This window comes from Sturnus vulgaris, chromosome 1, assembly GCF_052056855.1.
Source record: "Sturnus vulgaris isolate bStuVul1 chromosome 1, bStuVul1.hap1, whole genome shotgun sequence".
Classification (NCBI taxonomy): domain Eukaryota; kingdom Metazoa; phylum Chordata; class Aves; order Passeriformes; family Sturnidae; genus Sturnus; species Sturnus vulgaris.
In genome coordinates, this window is record NC_142243.1 from 125,961,954 (window position 1) to 125,981,588 (window position 19,635).

The window sequence follows — 19,635 nt, forward strand, 5'->3', positions numbered from 1 at the left end:
CTTAAAAAAATTATTAACTTGATCAAGCAATATGAAATGTATTTTTGAAAATTGGCTTCATCTATTAAGTTACATCAAAATGTTTCTCTTAATTCCTATGTTGGTATTCTTTCTCTCTAAGGCAACAATTACATAATTCATCGCAACAGCACTGAAATAGAGATCTGCCGAGTAGCAAATCGGATTCTGGATGAATTAGTTCGTCCCTTCCAGGAAATTCAAATAGATGACAATGAATATGCTTGCTTGAAAGCAATCGTGTTTTTTGATCCAGGTATTTTTACAAAAATATCTCTCAATTGTTTTACATGTGATTGTATTGAAAGTAATTTTTGTTAACGTAGCATCTATCTAGTTCATGCTATCTAGCTGAATGGAAAAGAATAAAATGAAAGTAAGATGCTCCTCCCAAATTGTAATATGCCTTGACTTTAAGTTTTTGTCATTTTTTAAGATGCAAAGGGCTTGAGTAATCCAATGAAGATTAAGAATATGCGATTCCAAGTCCAAATCAGTTTAGAGGATTATATTAATGACCGTCAGTACGACTCCAGAGGAAGATTTGGAGAACTACTTCTTCTACTGCCTACACTCCAAAGCATCACTTGGCAAATGATTGAGCAGATACAATTGGTTAAATTGTTTGGGATTGTTAAAATTGACAGTTTGCTTCAGGAAATGTTACTGGGAGGTAAGCTAACAATTTGTTAAATTTACCATCTTGTGTCATGTTGAATTTAGCATGTTGGGATGTGTAGGGAATCCTGATCTAAGCTACCACTCTGACTCACTGTCTGAGCTTTGTGTTGTGTAATTGTAGCTAAAGCCTTCTTGTCTTGGCAGTTCATCTTGTTAACTTAGTCCTACAAGTAGAGATTTTGCTATGTACTTCTCAGTAACTCCTGGGTTGTCCTACAGTTCCCTAGGCAGATGAAAGAATCCCTAGAAAAATTTCATGAAACACACTGTTATTGCAGTCAAAGCAGTGAAAATAAACACAGTGCTTAATATGCTTGAAGTCTGCTTAAATTGTTTAATGAATACCCAGAGGCAATTATTCAAATTGCCAATCAAAATATTTACTCTGTGGAAATGTAATTACTGAAGTATAAGTCACTGGCAACAACATGCTCTTTTGCATTGATACATGCTTATGTTATTTTTGCAGGTACTTCTAATGATGCCACTCATCTGCATCATCCAATGCATCCTCACTTAGCCCAAGATCCATTAACTGGCCAAACTGTCCTCATAAGTTCAATGTCTGCTCCTGTACATACAGAACAGATACGTAAGTAATTGCAAGTTAGCCTTCTGTCATAACATGTCACTGTTTCATTTTAAAATATTAATTAAAATGGTGGCCTGTCAGTGTGCACAGAGCTGTTTCATCATCATTCTTAAATTAAAATAATTGTGCATTAAAAATGTATGTATATAAATGGTGTTAAGTAATAGACTTTGACCTGAATTTAATTTAATTTTAAAAATTCAGCACCATTCTGATATATCATTGTTTTTACATGCACAATCTTTAATAAACTAAAAATTCTGATCATTAAAATATCCTGTTTCCCTAGCATGCCAAGGCACTCCCTTTCCCAGGCATACAACAGGACTCCTTTTCAGTGCAGCAGTATGTACATGTAGAGTAGACCAGGCTATAAGAATATGTAATTATTTTTATGGTTTTTTTTTTCAGCAACTCCAGAAACTCCATTACCTTCCCCTCCACAAGGCTCTGGGCAAGAATACAAAATGTCGGCAAATCAAGCTTCAGTCATTGCACAGCAATCTATTTTGAAACAAAAACCATTGTGATAATATTTTTATCTCTGTCTCAGCCTTCCTTCCCTTCCTTCCCATCCTTTTCATGCACTAGATAGATCGGTATAACACTTGCACATGTAAAATCTCAGGTTGATAAAGGAAATTATTTCCTCAGCAGCCACTACTAAGTGGGTGTTCCTTAAAACACCTCATGATTTGGAAAGTAATGCTGTTCTGACTACTGCATACTGCTGTAACTGTGGATGCTGCAGTCTGACAAATCTGTATAGAGGTAGATATTGTTTTTACATCTTATAAATGCACAGATTCATGTTTTATTTCCTGTTTTAGTTGTTGTCTTAATATTATTGTTTTAGATGTGTATATAATTTTTTCATTATAATGGAACTGGTTAGTGCTTGTTTAGCTGTGAATTGTAGACATGAAAAAGTGGGTTATTCAGGCAAAAGCCAAGATTCCACTAATAGTAGAACATTAGGATGCCAAAAAAGTACATGAATAAAAAAAAAAAAAAAAAGAAAACATACTTAATGGGCAGAAAAACCTAACTATTTTTTAAAAAATCCTGATTTGAAAGGAATATCTCTTTCAAGTAAAATTTCAGCAAAAACATTGAATCCTCCCTGCTTAACAGTTTGTGTGAAGCAGGCAGCCTGCCTGGGTGCCTATGCTTGAGGACTTCTTAAAATCTATGTAAAACACATATAGATATTTTGTCTATACATAGTCAATAGGCCGGTGCTGAAGCATTTATATGGATAAATACTTCGAACAAGGACTGGTAGGCTTTTTGGTCTGGACTACCTAGTACTTTCCTGAAGAGTTTATGGGCACACTTTGGGAATTAGGCCAGTCTAGGGACACTTTTAACAGCCCTTTGGACACAGCCCTTCTCTTTAAGGGTACAGAAAGTATCACAGAACCCCAAAATAAGCTGAGTTGGAAGGGACCCACAAAGATCATCAAGTCCGACTCCTGGTTTTGCACAGCACCATCCCCAAGAGTCACACCATGTGCCTGAAAGGGTTGTCCAAATGTTTCTCTAACTCTTTCGGGCTTTTCTGTGACCACTTCTCTGGGGGAGCCTCTTCCAGTGCCCAACCACCCTTTGGTGAAGAACCCTTTTCTAATATTGAACCTAAACCTCCCAACACAGCTTCAGGCCATTCCCTTGGGTCGTGCCCCTGGTCACCATAGACAAGAGATCAGTGCCTGCCCCTCCTCTTGTCCTCACAAGGAAGTTGTAGACTGCAATGAGGTCTAACTAGGACCATGTCATTTGACCTCAGGGCTGGAGTATACTTTGGTTTACTAGTGTAAGAGTAGCCATTGTGTTTATTTGTCTAACTGAGTGGTAAATGCATGTTTTAGCAATCACTAAAATTCACTTACAGAAAAGTTGTAAATAATGTAGTAGCTCTGTATTTGAAGAAGTATGACTTACTAAGTGCAGTGACAAATGTGCCTGAGTTCAGCTCCAGGTGTTCCTGGTTTGAGCCACGATATTTCAAGCCAGAAGGCAGACAGAAGACAGCACACCTTCTCAATTCACATACTCATCCTCTCAATTTTTAAGAGTTTTTTTAAGATAACTTGGTTTTCTGTGATGAGCCCCTTTCTCTGCCTCTTCCTTCCCTTCTAGTCTGGGGATCCAACATTGACTAGGCTTTGTGTCTGGAGTCCATAACAACTCATCTGTATTTGGATCCTCTGTGAATTTGCACAAAGTGGACCTTGTGGACATATGCACACTTGGGGCATTTATACTACTCAGTTACAATTTGTGAAAGTAAACTTTCATGATATATGAAGTGATATGTTGTTCATAATATCATAAGAAAATCACCACTTGGCACATTTTATTTATTCCAGACAGCAGTGATTTAGTACTTTAAAGCAAAGTTTCTACCAGAAGATATGTAAGAGACAAACAGACAAAAAAGAGATAATAATATATTGCAGTTTGCTAAACTATTGCAAAGAGAAAACATACTGGAGTCAGAAATTCTTCAAGGTGAGATGTTGATCATCCGGAACCTGACACCTTCATTAATCACAGCATCCAGAGATGGTGAAGTTACTCCCTTGGCTTGTAAAAGTTGCTCAAAAAATCTGGAATGATTCTTCATATACATTTTTGTAGGCAGGAAATGCAACACAGTAAATGCTGAGCTGACCTGAACATTCAAAAGTCTTTAATAAGAATGCACCTACCACCAGGTAGACATTGTGCTTCTTTGTTATTTTAAAGTAGTTGCTTTTGTAAAGTCTGTATACAGTAGCTATTGATGTTTGCCTTTTGCTTTTCAGATCCTTTTTCTTTTTGCTGTTTACTGTTTGTTTTTTATTAATGCATTGCTCTTACAAGCTCATTTTGGTATGAGTTTTTATGACAAAATAAGGTACTGAAGTTTTGCCATTAACTTTAAGGGTATCCAGACTGTGCTATTTTTATAAATTGGCCACCAATGCTTTACAGTGATATGCAAAGGTAAAATAAATGTGAGAGATACTGAGCAGCCCAAAAGTTTACTGATTGGGCTCACTTTTTTGTACTTGTCATAGAAAGAGTGTTGGACTCTAGGTGGATCTGCATGAATTTACTGAGTCAGATAAATTATGTCAGTTGCATAAACACGGCAGTATTGGTCTGACTGAAAATGTTTAATTGGGAATAAAGTTCAATCCCCAAGCTGGCCACCCTTGCCTTATATAAGAGATGTGCATAATAGCTTACTTTATTTTTCATAGTGAACTTTAGATATCAAGTGTACAATAAAATGTTTTCACACACTGCCAAAATGTACTGGAGGAAAAGATACTTTAGTGTTTTATCTTCTAAAATGCTGTTGTCTATTTTGTACGATATATTACATTTTTGAATAAGAACACCACTGTAATTTATTGGGAAAAGCTGATTTATTTTATAAATGTAACATTATTTTTGTAAACTTAATTATGAAAAATCAGAAATGATTAGTGCTGTTAAATATTAAATTATAATGAGATGTAACTTTATATGTTTGACACCAAGTTTTTGTATTGAGCATTTGGAATTGAAATGGTTGCTGGAAATATTTTAAATGGACTGTTTTTCATCAAAGCTCAATAAAGAAAAATGAATGATCCAAATGACACATTTGCCTTTTAGTATTTTTTTTTTTTTTGCTATTTACATAAAGAATGAGAATGGTTTATTTTCCTTACACAATGAATAAGTATTTAACTAACATGCTTTCATCTCTACAGTGTTCACAGCATCACAGAATGGCTGAGGTTGGAAGGGACTTCTGGAGGTCATCTAATCCAACCCCCTTTGCTCAAGCAGGATATTGAAATCATATGAGATGGCAACATTTTAGTTGATTTTGCTGTAACAATGCAAAGTATTACATAGCTATAGTCTTCAGTTTTTACTTCTGACTCAGAAAAGAACTGAAGCACATGCGTAATTCCATCTGTGTTTAAAATTAACCATAAGTTCAACAGCCTGTTGTTTTCTGCACAGAGATAACTTATGAATTCACTGCCTTTGCTCCAGTGCACTGTTATTTAAAAAATTTAGATGCAACTTGATAAAGACATTGTAAAATTTAGAAAGACTCTTTACAATATATTATTTTAGATAACCAGTATCTCCTCTGCCTTGGAAATTATGTTCAGTTGCATGTCTCTTTACTAGATTTTTAATGGAAATGGGGTTAGTTGTTCAATTGGTTGGTTTTGAGTATTTTTGTTTTGTTGTTGGTTCTTTGTTAGTAGGAATAATGCAGTGATTTGGGCTGCTTACTTTTGCTCAAATGGGTTCTACTCTGGAGTGCAGAACTACAGGGAAAAGCTGTCATGGGAGGGAGACTCCCCTTTGGATGCTGGAGATCTTCTGATCCCTCTGACAAACCTGAGTCAATGTCTGATTATTCTACATGCAGGAAAGCTCTACTTGTGAATACTGACTGGGGTGTAGGAGGTTTATGATTTTAGGCAACTGAAGAAGTTTTTCATCTCAGGGAAAATGGAAACCCTCTTACAACTTCAATGCTGTGACATACTGACAGACTATTTTTCAAGGATTTCTATCAGCTTTACAAGTAGCTCCAATAGGTGAATCGGATTGTGTGTTTTACAGAGAGAGATGGATGAACTAGCTTTCAGTTCTAATCATAATCCAGAATTTCTCCCAACTAAAGAATTATGAAAGTGAGCAAAGATATTTACTAAGCTCCAGGAATCTTCTGTGACAGAAAATTTAACATTCACAAAATGTAAGATAATTTATTATAATTCTTTGTTTTATACATATACTTGGAAGTTCTAGTTTTACCTCAAGGGTCTCTGTCAGTCTGTGATGGCCTAACTTTTTTTATGTCTTTCTATAGACTATTTCTAGTTGTGCACCACCATTTGTGATACTTATGCTAAAGTGTATAGTAAAGAAATACTTGGATCCACATTTTAATAAGTCTATCAAAAATCTTATGTATTGGTTTGCAATTATTTTTTACATTTTTCTATTGGGCTTGACACAGATGCATTAGCTTTCTTCTTTCCCTTTATTCTCCCAAGGAATAAACAAAAAGTGGAAAAAAATTATTTCTCTCCAAAGTTAGTGTTATGATGTTAAACAATGCAATTGGGCTTCTCTTTCTTCTGTTGTTTTTCTAATATGGAGATAGAGGAGATTGTTGTCATCAAGGTTGACATCAATCACTGCTTTCTTTTTGTTCTGTATTTTCTTGTGGCAAATCCAAGTATTTTCATTATTTGAATAGTCTATGTGTAAATAATAAGCCCTCTATAAAGCAAAAAGCTAAATTTGATTGCAGAGGGGATTAAAGGTGCTCAATTGCAGGAACATATTTTCAAAAATTTATTTAATAAAAATTAAAATGCATGTCTGATTTCTAAACAAAATCATAAGTATTTCTATAAAAGGCTAAGAAACTTGAAGACAATCCAATGTAAAGATTTTTATATAATGACAGTGAAAGAGAATTTCCATTTTGTATCACCAACTATGGTAATTTCCTTTTGAATATCATCTAAACAGGATGGGCAAAATCTCATCAAGACATATGCCTTAAAATGTTCTTATGACAATGATCTCTAGTCCTTAATATTGCGGTGGATCTGTGATTGCTACCAACATTATCTGGTAGTTCACCAGAATCAAGTGTCAAAGATGCCACAGCAATATTTGATTTACTGATGCTGCTGAGGGTTGCCACCTCCTCACAAGCAAGGCCTGATGTGACAACTTCTCCAAGTCACATCGTGGCAGGACACCCTTGCATCAGCACAGAACTCTTAATTACCCAATGATTTGGGGCCTGACACCACTTCTTCCATTTGCAAGGGTGAATGTCATCAATGTCCAACATGCTGAGGTGAACAGCAGCAAGTGTTGAAGATTTTCCTTTAGCCAGTCTGATCAAGGGGTAGTTTCATCTAAAGCTTAGCACTCTCCTCTGAGAATAGAGCAGAAAGCCTAGAAATGCACTGTTTTAAAATGTCTTTGGTTTTGATCTGAATAGCACTGGCTGGTCTCTTTGAGTGTTAATGTAGCAAGAATTGAACAGTTGAGTGTCTCATGTCTGACTAGGCTCAGTGACATTTTAGGGTCTGGCCTCCCACCTAAACTCCTTTGCCAGTTTGTTGGTGGGCTGACCAAACAGACAACAGTTTCTGTTTCAATTTGAGAATACTGAAGGAAGCATAATCATAAAGATTGCACACGGAGATGTGACTCTGGGACTGAAATTACCTGAACAAGCTAAAGGAGTTAATGACTGGTTATGAAAAAATAGAGTACATAATAAGGTGCTCTTTGCTCTTTCAAGGGAATGCAGTGAAAGGAGGAAGGAAAGAAGAAATGCAAAAATTGGCTAACACTGTTGATTCCACGAAGAGATTAAGAAAACCTCTTCCTTGGAAGTATAAGATTAGACAGCTTTGCTCAATATATTCAATGTAGCTTGGTTTGTGGTTCAGTGTATCACCTATAGATTACAAACTTCATACTCGGAGCAGCTGATTTATTTACAATTTCTATTAAGCAGTTCATGAAACATATCCCAGCAGCTTAACGTGCCCTCAGGTGCCCACTGGCAGCTTGTTGGGCCTTCACAGGGCTGCTCTACAGGGAGGTCTGGCCACATTCTGCACGACAGCTCTGGGATCCTTCCTCTAAGTATTACTTAAATACATTCCTTATCAATGGGCAATAATGCCACAGGAGTGAAACAATGTCCTTCATGTAGCCCATGGCAGTTCTTACTGTCACCAATCCCCTTTTATCATCACTCCTTGCTTCACGTGACACAGCTGAACTTGCCAGTTGTATCACCTGCTGTGTCATGCTCTGTTTCATGCTTCTCACAAGGCCAACTGAGACAAGATAAAACTTTGGTTAGGTTTTTAGTTGCATGCAGAGTCAACATTTCACTTTGATACCACTTTAGAACAAAAAACCAGAGTGTTGGATGATGTTCTCATCTATAACTTTCACATCGGCCACCCAATATCCAGTGCTTGTGAACCTATTAGAATGGCCCCTACTTCCTGTCTTGTTCAAATAAAGCAAGTCAATAGGTTGGGTTACAACTGCTCTCTAGCTAAAAGTAGGATGAATTCATAGAACACAGTTTTGAGATCCTATTGAACTGTCTTTTTTAAGTCTATGCATTTTGCAGCTCAAATGAAATGGTGCATCTTATGTTACGTTTTGATCAGCATGCAGTTTTTTTCTCCCCTGTTTTTTTTGACCTCCTCACAACTGAATGAATTTTCATGAATATGACTGCCCAACAAAGCATCCAGTTTTTCAGATGCCTGCCTTTTGTAATTTAAATAATGTCAGCATATGAACATAGAGTTTGAATTAAGAGGCAAAAGCAATCTCACCAAAAGAGTTTATTCAATATATTTCCAACATCATCTATTTCAAGATATAATTAAGATTACCATGGCCCAAGTCTAATTTACTGTGGTTTCCAAAAAGTGGAGCAGATAGCAATTGTAATAGAGGACAAGAATTTTCCATATAAAATTTTTCATTGTCATATTAGATTTTTAATGAGCATTAGTCTTGATCAGAAATGTAATAAAATGGAACAATACTCTAAAATATGCAGACAGATGTACTATAAAATAACAAACTTTATATATTTAATTTAAGTACTGTGAAGTACACTTTTCTTTTGCAACATGAACATTAATATCGATTTTTTATCTCAACACCAAAATCACAATTTAACTGTAGCACGATCTGTCCTCTATTTTAATGTGGGCTTTTTTGCAGGTTGATTAAAATTGCATTGTGTGATTAAATACATCGAGGCAGATATTCTGTCCTTGTGACATTGTGCCTCTTCAGAGATTGACAGCCTGAGGTGCTGCTCATTAACCAACAAATAATTTGAAAATGAAAAGAGGGATGGGGTCCTTCTGGAGGGCAGGAGAGGAATCCCCATCTCCCTGTTCATGAGGAAGGCACCGTTGGAGCTTTCAGCTTTTGACTTATAGAAGGAGACACCTATTTAAGGAGAAATTTGCACTTTGAAGCTAGGGGTAATAGTGGGGAAAAATCCCTTAAAAAATATAGTTCTGTAAGTCTCAAGGGTACCCAGACAGGGAAGATAAATTCAACAAAGCTTGATGAGCACAGAAGGGCAGTTAGTCCAGAAACTAACACAGTGCCTTTTGCAATGCCTCAGCTTCTGGAGGTATATCAATATGTGCAAGGGAATCTTTTTTTTTTGTCATGGTCAGAGCAAGCTTGAAGGTACCATGGTTAACAGAGAACCTCCTGAAACAATGAAACTTACACGCATAAAAATAATAATAATTATTATTTTGATTTAGAAATAATTCAGCTTATTGATTTTTTATACAAGCCAATCTTTCTGGTATTCCGAATGAGCCTTTCAGATTTTAAATGCTTGGAATTGACTGTGATATGTCAGTGTCATCTTTGTGCTCTGCTTGCTAAGGGGGGGTGGGGCCTTTGAATGAGGACATAAAAAGGTCAAAAAAAAAGCCAAAGCATGGAAACTATCAGATCCAAAGAATATACCTTCTCCAACACAATAAATAAACTCATGGAACCTACTTCAACTAAAGCATATGAATAGAATAATTTTCTCAAATTACTGTCTTCAACCCTAATATAATTTGCTGGTGATAAAAGGTTCTTTAGTGTAATAACTATTAATTGCCTTGCCCTGTCCTCTCTCTCACCTGAATCTTATCTTTCTCTGAGTAAGAGTCCTTATTTATTTACAGCTTAATTTATATTGAATCCTGTGCCTGAGAATCCTTGAACCCATCAAGCTTACAGCACTTGTGTTGTCACACTGCCAGCTCCATTTCATGTGAATTCAGGCTGAGTTTCCCTGGAGCAACCCTCTCTGCCTACTAGAATATCTAGAAAAGGCAAGAGAAAACAGCAGCAAGTTTAGAAGGATGCAGAGCATCCTGTCATTTCTGTTACTCACTGCTGCTGAATTCACTACCTGCTGTATGTGACCTCTGAACATGTTAGTGATTGCACGGTAGTTCCTCACGTCACAGGGAGACATATGGTGACACAAAGGTCTGCGTGCTGCCACTCATTTTCTCTGCAAAATCCACATCTGGATTGTTATGGGGAGTGTTCAGAAATATATAAACAGCACAGTTAGTTTCATCCAATTCTTTTATTTAAAAAGCACAAATGTATGAGTCATCCTTTGGCTCTTTGCACTTCATTTCATTCATAAATATTGATGTTGGCATATTAGTAAAAATATAACACTTAAACCTCACCTTAGCTGATGCATCTTTCTCTATCACACACCTTATTGAAATAGCTTTTGACTATGTTTATCTTCTAATACAACTGGATTTTATTGCAAGGTAGTTAAAGGTTTTAGTTTATGATGTGACTATGGGAGAAAAAAGAATTATACAAGTACTTCTGTAAATGAGGCATCATGGCAGTCAGAGTGTGTGTTACAATGCTTTAAAGTGGCTCATCTCTGAAGTTCTGTAATTTGGGTGCACTGTGTATTAGAGGCTAATCCCCAGTACACACAAACCAATTCACCAATTTAAACCTCATTATTTCCTGTCACTTTGTTTTAAACTGCAACCACTGCAAGGCCAAAGCTGAGCCTGTTGTCTACTGTCATTTGCTTTATATATGGAGACACCGAGAGTTATTTGTTGACCTTTGAAGTAAAATGTCGAGCTCCTTTAATATTCTTTCATTTCAGATGATGAGGAATACCACTGAGAGTGCCTGGTCAGTCCCACGTCACTCGTGTCCTCCCTGTAATGAGGCTGAGTGGCACAGGTGACCCCTCATGTTAGGGAGCAGCTGAGTGCCTGCTCCAGCGTGTCTGTAGGGCTACACCACCCTGTAACAGGAAGGAAGTTAGCTTCTGCTTCTTTTGATCTGGCATAAAGGTAGCTCGGCCTCTTCTAAAGCTGCTGCTACATGGGAATGATTATTATCCATGCACTGGGTATTTTGTTTCTTTATATGAAAAACATTACAGTGCAATATTATGACACAATACAAAGCATTATAGTATTATTGAAAAGAAAATTTTACTAAAGGCCATAGCCAGACTACCTTACAGTCTGGCCACACTTTGTTGTATGAATAAGCCAACTTGAGGAAAGATAACAGGAGTCCTAGAAATTAAGAATATTTAGGTATCATTTACTCTTATAACCTTGTGTATAAAAGCACCTCCCTTCAGAACATAAGGTAGAGCTCTTCAGGCTAAGACATTTGAGACAGAATCTAAAAAAACTACTTAGCACTCTGACCTGATCCAACAGAGCACTTGAGCTTAACTTGAGTTTAACAGAGAACTGCTTAAATTCAGAGTCATGGCTGACTTCATTGGAGCTGCTGGTAGGCTGAAAGTCAAGCACATTGTGACATGCTGCACCAGGTAGAGACAGGCAGTGTGCACTGAGTGCCACCCTATGGAACAGCAAACAATGCAGTGCTTCAGCCCATCATAAAAATTATTGCTGCTTCAGCTACAGTTGTAAAAAATACTCCACCCACTTTCAGCAGAATGGATGTTTTCTCTCATCCACAGGAAATAACATAAGAAGACAGGTTTAGTCTCAGCTAAGTGTCCTCTATAAATCACAAAGGCTCTCCCAAATCTTCATAATTTTGAATATAAAATCAATAACAGTTGGAAAGTTGTGATTTTAATCCTTGGTCTTTGTTTTTGAAGGAAACATGTAACTCTTTCCATCCACACCTAGGGATGCTGGTCAACAGCTGGATGAACATGAGCCAGCAGCGTGCCCAAGTGGCCAAGATGGCCAGTGGCATCCTGGCCTGGATCAGAAATACTGTGGGCACCAGGACTAAGGCAGTGATTATCCCCCTTGTTCTTGGCACTGGTGAGACTACACCTCAAGTCCTGTGTTTAGTTTTGGGCCCCTCAAAAGTGCTGGAGTGTGTCCAGAGAAAGGCAGCAGGGCTGGTGAGGGGTCTGGAACATAAGTCTTACGAGGAGTGGATGAAGGAGCTGGGATTGTTAAGCCTGGACAAGAGAAGGAAGGTGTGGTGAGGTGGGGACTGGCCTCTTCACCAGGCAACTAGTGATAGGACAATGGGAATGGCCTCAAGGTGCTCAAGGTGAGGTTCAGGTTGGACATCAAGAAAAATTTCTTCACTGAAAGAAGAATAAATAGATACTGAAACAGTATTAAATACTGTTAAATACTGAAACAGGCTCCCCAGGGAAGTGGTAGAGTCACCATTCCTGGGAGTGTTCAAAGTATGAGTAGAAATGGCACTTTGCTGTATGATTTAGTGAGCATTGTGGTGTTTGGTCAAAGGCTGGACTTAATGGTCTTGGAGGTCTTTTTCCACTTTAATGAGTTTTTTCCACCTTAATCTATGATCTATGTGAGATGTACTGTTAGAACTGAATGTTTGGCCACCAGCTGAGTAGAAACTTTTGTCCAATCCAAAGCTATGCCCACAAATAGTTGCACTCCCATCCTTGCAGTAAAGGAGACGGAGTAAGTAACCCTGTGCTGTGTTCTAACACTTTTTGACATAGTCCCCCCTCAAAATGGATATAGTGATGGGAACCTTGGGCTATAACTAACACATGAATCTAAACTTTGGCACAAATCTTCAAAGATATTTTGTCACCTACTTACTACAGAAATCAATGGAAGCTGGCTACCTAAATAGTAATTAAGTGTGCATGTATCTCTGAATATCTGTGCCTTTGATCTCAAAATATGTCAGTCCACCTCATTACAAGCTGTACATTTACTTTAAAAAATATATGAGTTATGAATTAAGGATAAGATTAATTAATAGTGGCATTATAACTGTAGCAAAGCAAAGAGACTGATTGCCCTGACAGAGAAACTAGAAAGGATAATGGATTTAATGGCATGTGTTCTAATGGAAAAAAATAACCTATTACATGAGTCTGTCATATCTGAAAAAAATGTGGCTACCATTTACAGTTCATATAGGGACGAAAAGGTTTATGTACTAGCGGTATATAAATCACTGAAAAGAGTAAGTTGAGATCTTTATAGTAGCAGTGATATATTTTCCCTTGTGGAAGCCTTAGCCCAATTTCGTATCTACAGAATCTCTCTCTAACACAATGGACTGACATATCTCAAACACTCAGTGCTGGGGAAGGATGCATCCTGAATGAAGACACTCAGTCTCTTTGAACAAACACCTATTGAGGAACAAACATGAAACCTTCCTGTACTACTGGGTAATTCAGAGATCTCATAATTTAGTTTACTAGACTGAAATGGTTGTCATTTAAAGTATGTCTTCAAGTATGGTAGGACAGAGAACCTAAATCAAGAATGAGAATTTGATGGGTGGCCAGTGAGCTAGGAAGTTAAACGTTCTTAGTGCAGAGATCTCTCATGTGGGAATTCACATGTGTGCTAACCACTGAGCTGGCTACTAAAACGAAGAACAGGTGTTTTCCTTCTTCTTCATCCCTATTCAGTTTTTTGGATCTCCTTGAGGAAATCTGATTGAATTCAGAGCCATTGAGACTAAGGTGCTCCTGGCTGTGCATACAAGTAAAATTTTAGGAGCTTTTTCATAGGACTATGGTGTTAGACAGAATTTTGAGGATGGCAGTTAGCACCTCAGCTCCCCTTTGGTCATAGAATCATATAATGTTTTGGTTTGGAAGGGACCTTTGAAGGTCATCTGGTCCAGTAATGAGCAGGGACAACTTCCAGTAAATCAGGTTGCTCAGAGCCCCATCCAACATGACTTTGATTATTTCCTTGTATGAGTCATCTACAGCCTCTCTGAATAACTTTTTCCAGCGTCTCACCATCCTCGTTCTAAAAATATTTTCTTTGTACATAGTCTGATGTTGGAGAACAGACAAAAACAGCCTATGGAAACCCCACTCCAAAACTTGATGATGCTGAACAATCACTGCTTAGCAATGTCTACATGCCGTAAGGATGATGCTGTGGCCTCTCAACCACCTCTGGGCTTTCACTGTCATGCCAACTGTCATACTGCAGGCATCATACCTGTATCAGCACAACATTATCTCAAAGATATAATGCACTGATATGGCTAAACTGCTTTTAGGAGCATGTTTACATTTTCAGGTATGTCTGTGTTAATTTGGTATTCTTCACCTATGCTGCACTGTGCAGCACAGGCACGTACTTGTGTTGGATTCCTTTGTAGACCTAGTTTTCAGTGCTATCTTAAGAGGATTTTTTGCCACTTTCTCGAGTCTGATTTCTTAATTTTCCTATGCATGCAGATAGGGTGGAGGAAGTAAATTCTAAAAGTAAATATAACTGAGTATGATGTAACTGCTACATGACTAATGTCAAGCTGATATAGAATGAAAAGTGATGATAGCAATAATTTCACCCGGAAATAGTGTGGTAAAATTAGTGAGACTTGAGGATGTATAGGGTTTCATCATGCTTAGAAGCAGAAATTACATGCCTAAGTCTAATGGCTGTGAATGTTCTCAGCTTGCTGTTAACATCCCAATTGCAAGTTTTGCAAGTTCAAAAGTTGCAATAAAAATGATAAAATAATAGAAAATAATAGAAAAGAAAATAATGGTTTGCAATTATAGTAAAACAAATTATATTGGCTTCATATTCCCATGGGTTTTGATTTAAGGTGGCTGGATGGTGAAGAAGTGTCTAAGGAGCAACGTGCTGATAGTGCCAGGTGATGATTAAGTCCATAGTTCAATTTGAGAATGGAGGGTGGGAATGCACAACAAGAAGAATTGCTACCTAAGCCCACCTCTTGTTCTGGGCTGCTGAGTGGGGACCAGCCCTCAGGCAAAGGTTAGAGCAGCCCTGAGGCTGCTTTGCTAAGTAGACAGGTCCCTCTGCAAGTACAAGATTACTCCCAAAAGAATGTTATTGACTGTTCTGTTCAATTTGGTTTTAAATGATTCATGTACTAATTGAGCTTCTACTACTTCCGAGCTGAAAATATCATTTGACCTGCCTGTTAGGGAGCTCGGTCTTGTTCCAGTGTCCTGACAATTGTCCCTGTGTAATTCACCACCACCACTAAGAAACAAACAAGTGCCTGCAGAGTGAATTGTGCTGACTGAATTTGCTAGGCAGATGTGCTTGGATAAATATCATGCTGCACCTTATTTTTTCAAGAAACAAAACTACAAAACGCTTCAAGGCACAGAAACAAATGGGCAGAAACCAGAACCTAGCACATTGCTCAAATGTCCTGGTTCATGCTAGTAATAGAAAAAAAAAAAAGCAGACAACTGTGTATGATCTTCTTAATAACTATCTGCTAAATACCAGAATACTTGAAAGATGAGGTAACAAAGGAACAGGGATGTGATTTAAAGGATCCCTGCCAGAATCACTCCAACACATATTCAGTTGACTGGTGGGGCTGTATTTTCAGTGAGTATATACTGACTGAAAGGACACCTTTTTTCCCTCCAAACAAGATGTTTGGCACAGATCCTTTTTCTTCCAGTACTTATTTTTTTTTTCCCAGAGTGTAGGTTTATATTGTTTCCCAAATGATAACAAAATGTAGTACAACTAAACTAGCCTTTAAAACCTCAGATTGCAGGGAGATGGCAGATGTCATCTAGTGATTGTCCAGAAGTTGGGGGTAGTTGTTGAAATAATTAGACAGAAGGGACCAACTAGAAAATCATTTTCCTAATTTCCTGACATCTTTCCCTATTCTTTCTTCAGAAAGGAAGGCCAATTTTTATCCTTGAGAGGAAAAACTTATTGGATATATGAAACCCTATTCAAAATATGACTTGAAGATTTATGAGCACAGAGAAATTTTGGATTTAGCTTCGTATAGATGAGGCTGTCTCTGGGGTTCTTTTGCTTGTTTGGGTTTTGGGGTTTTTTCCCACATTTCATTATTCCTATAAGAGGAGTCAGGGCACTCATATGACATATATGAGGCTAAATTGTCTGTGAAAAAACTGAAGGAGCAAATGCTTAGCAGAAGGAGAGCACTGATGTGATTCTTGTTGATTCACTTGTTGCAATTACAAATGCATCAGGAGAGGGTATTGTCTGCAGCCAGTTTGTCTCCAGGGTTGATACACTGGCAAACCAAGATCACCTCAGTACCAACAACTTACTGTGATCTCCTAAGTCTTACAGACTTATAATGTCTTCTGTGAGTGGGAAATTTTTTTATTTCCAGCCACACCTTCAAAGTATAATGAAATAGAGCTAGATGTGTGGATTATTGTATTTGGCCTCATGAGTTCTGCCAGCTTCAGTGGGAGCTTCAGCGTGAGCCTGTGGAGCTCCAGAGGAAGTTCATCTGACCCTCCAGGGGTTTATAGGAGCTGCACGTGCCTTGGGGAACAGCACAGGCTGGATTGTTTATTCCTCCTCTAGAGGACAGAGGTCAGGAAATCATCTGGCCATGCATGCTAAATGACTGAACAACCCTAGTTTGCATGTGTTGCTCAGAGAAGTGATGAAGGCAAAATAAAGATTACATTAACCATAAAACAGACCCATTGAAGTCAATCAGCTTAGCACATGGATATTAGGGCACTTGAACTATAATCATTAGAATCTGTTGTTCTTTGTATCAGGTCTTACACAACTGACAAAGAGACAAATATATGTTTTTCTTCTGAATAAACTTTATAAAATTATATTGAGACTTACAGGTGTATTAATCTTACCAGGCACAGTAAAGGAAAAAAAAACCCACAGAAATTAAATAAGCAATTTTGAACCAGTTCAATGATCCCTTCATTTTATTATAACTCACATCGCTTTCATAAAAGAAAATCACATCTTGAAGAAGTGCCTCAGTAGAACACCCACCTAATTGTGTGTTTCAAAAAGATTTAAACCTGGGATTGAGTGATCTGATGAATCAAAGCTTTATATGCCATAGCACTCCTGAGCATGCTAACAAAACACTGCAAAAGGAAAGTAGAGACATATATGGTCATCCAAAAAAACTTTTTAAGTCTACTAAGAAAGTCAAAAGTTATAAAGGAGAAGGTAATATACAGTTTTTGTTTCTTTTTTCTTTCATTAAAAGGCAAAAAAAGATAAATGGAAATGAACAAGTGAATTTTAGCACAGCTGAAAGGATGAGTAAGAAAACAGTTCTCATGTTTCTTGGTGATATGAAAATGGGAACAGAGGAGAGGAAGAAATCTGTATTTATTGTCTTTATAACCTATGGTAGTAAAACTAAAACAAGTTTTGCTTGAGGAAAAAAGAGGAATTCCTCATGACAGCAGGACATTTTTTCTGTAAATACATTTTTCTCCCATGCCATCTCCCTCTGTGTGATGGCCACTTTTCTTTTCATGCCCTGGACTCAGCATGCTTGTGGGTGCCATCCTGGCTGGCCAGCATCTCTGGGGGTCCCACAGGTGGGGAGGGCTGTGCAGTGCAGTGCCCATGCAGAGTCAGCCCCTGCTGCAGCCCAGCACCCAGAAGAGACCTTATGCAAGGCACAGTCGTTCTTACTTCAAACTTTGTAGGACATTCCTAAAATTTTTTTGAAACTGATGGAACTGTAACAATTAGGGAAGTCCAGGGCCTGTGGGATGCATACAGCCCCTACCAACAGTTCTACATTAATTTTCTCTAACTTTTCTCATTAACCCAAAGCCACCTCTGACAGTCTCCATTTTTCATAATATCTTCCTGACCAAAGATAATATGGAGATTTTTAAATTTTCTGCTTTTGATCTTTGACTTATTCATGTTAAAATGTCAGATGGATAATCTATTTTTTTTCTGTTGCAACCCAAAAGTATCATAAAAACTCCACAGGCTAGAGATTTGTAGAGAAGACATAAAAGAAATTGAGATGCCATATTTCTAACACATAATGCTCACACACATCAGTGCACAAAATAACCCACAGCTCCAATTCACTTTAGTGTGACAAAAGTAAAAGAGAAGTAAAAATTTGAGATTGCTAGAAAAAATTGAGCTGTGATGTATATTAGTATTCAGATCCTTCAGAATTATATTTTTGACGGGAAAGGTTCTGTTGCAAAATTTTTAGATATTTATTTATTTAAAATGTTTATATCTGTAAGCTTAAATAAAGCATGAGATTATGGTACATACACATATGAGTTATGTACGTATATATTTTTATATCACATTGATCAACTGCTGTATGCACATAAAAACTGGCACAATGTCTTAGGAATCTCAGTAGATTCAATTTCTTGGTTCTCTGTCAATTATATAATAAACATTGAATTATTCCAGCTGTTTCATCAGTTTTAGGAAGAAACTGCCTCTTACAGTACCATTTTACATCTTACATATACATTAACTTAGACATCCAAAGTAAGATAAATGTGTCTTCTTTCTTCCACAGAAACTCCAGCTTAGTATGCCACCTGAAGACACTATTTCTTCCCCCTCAAAATCGTAAAAGTTTAGGACACTATAGACTATTATCTTAATTTACACACTGAACTAAACTCAAATTTGTGAGGATCATCTGGAAGGAACACAGGAGATAATGCAAAGAAACCTCCTCCTGGCTAGTCATTTTGCAGTATGAGATCTTTCATTCCTATAACACTGTTCTTTGCAGGCAAAGATATAAAACAATACTCTTGGTATTCAGCAGGATATATTGAAATGTAAAAAATCCCCTCTTGGTTATTAGATCTTGCACACTACAAATACAGCGGTCACAGTGTCTGTGAAGATCTAAGTGACCACTTTACCCTTCACTTGTACACCTGAATAAAAAATAGATATAATTTTTTTTAAAAATTAAAATCAAAAAGTTCACCAAGGATTTCTTTATTGTATCATTGAACTTCCTGGCCAGTTTCCACAACTTAGACTTTGGGGTCAAATCTGAACATTTAAGGCACAAAGAGAAAGGGGCAGATTTGATACCTCACCGAAGAAAAAGCTGATACAGCAATAGTGTACAAATATAGCAAGATTCAAAAATGACCTTCAGAGAAACTATCACAAAATAAATGTATAGATTATTATATTGTGAAATCCTAGACAAAACACTAGTTCCTTTAAGTTTCTCTCAGAACAGAATTCTCATAGATATTCTTGGAGTTGTTTTATATTTATTTGTTTCCTTGGGTTTTTTATTCCCTGAATTTCTGAAGTTCTGAGGAAATGATGCTTCCATTTCAGCAGGCAGCAGGTGCTCAGAAGGACTGAAAAACAAAAGCCACCAGATTTCAAGAGGGAATTATACACATTGAAGCAAGTAGAATATGCCATGCCAGGAAATTTATAATTTATAATAAAATAGTATTACAATTACATAACATCACATTAAAACATTGAAACAAATGA

The 19,635-nt window shown here is 37.3% G+C and overlaps 1 protein-coding gene and 1 long non-coding RNA gene across 6 annotated transcripts in view; one reads left to right on the forward strand and one right to left on the reverse strand.

Moving 5' to 3' along the window:
- HNF4G (hepatocyte nuclear factor 4 gamma) overlaps positions 1 to 2,318 on the forward strand; it is a 59,492-nt gene extending 57,174 nt beyond the window's left edge. For all 5 annotated transcript variants that reach the window (XM_088176392.1, XM_088176385.1, XM_088176390.1 and 2 more), the window contains 4 exons: positions 122 to 274; positions 455 to 691; positions 1,169 to 1,291; positions 1,703 to 2,318. In XM_088176392.1, the coding sequence (XP_088032518.1) occupies positions 122 to 274; positions 455 to 691; positions 1,169 to 1,291; positions 1,703 to 1,821 (632 nt within the window). In that variant the 3' untranslated portion in view covers positions 1,822 to 2,318. The remainder of the gene's footprint in view (positions 1 to 121; positions 275 to 454; positions 692 to 1,168; positions 1,292 to 1,702) is intronic.
- Positions 2,319 to 17,030: 14,712 nt separating this feature from the next.
- Positions 17,031 to 19,635, reverse strand: part of LOC148225501 (uncharacterized) — a 35,057-nt gene continuing 32,452 nt past the window's right edge. The window contains exon 3 of the long non-coding RNA XR_015807756.1: positions 17,031 to 19,493. This is a non-coding gene — a long non-coding RNA (uncharacterized LOC148225501). The remainder of the gene's footprint in view (positions 19,494 to 19,635) is intronic.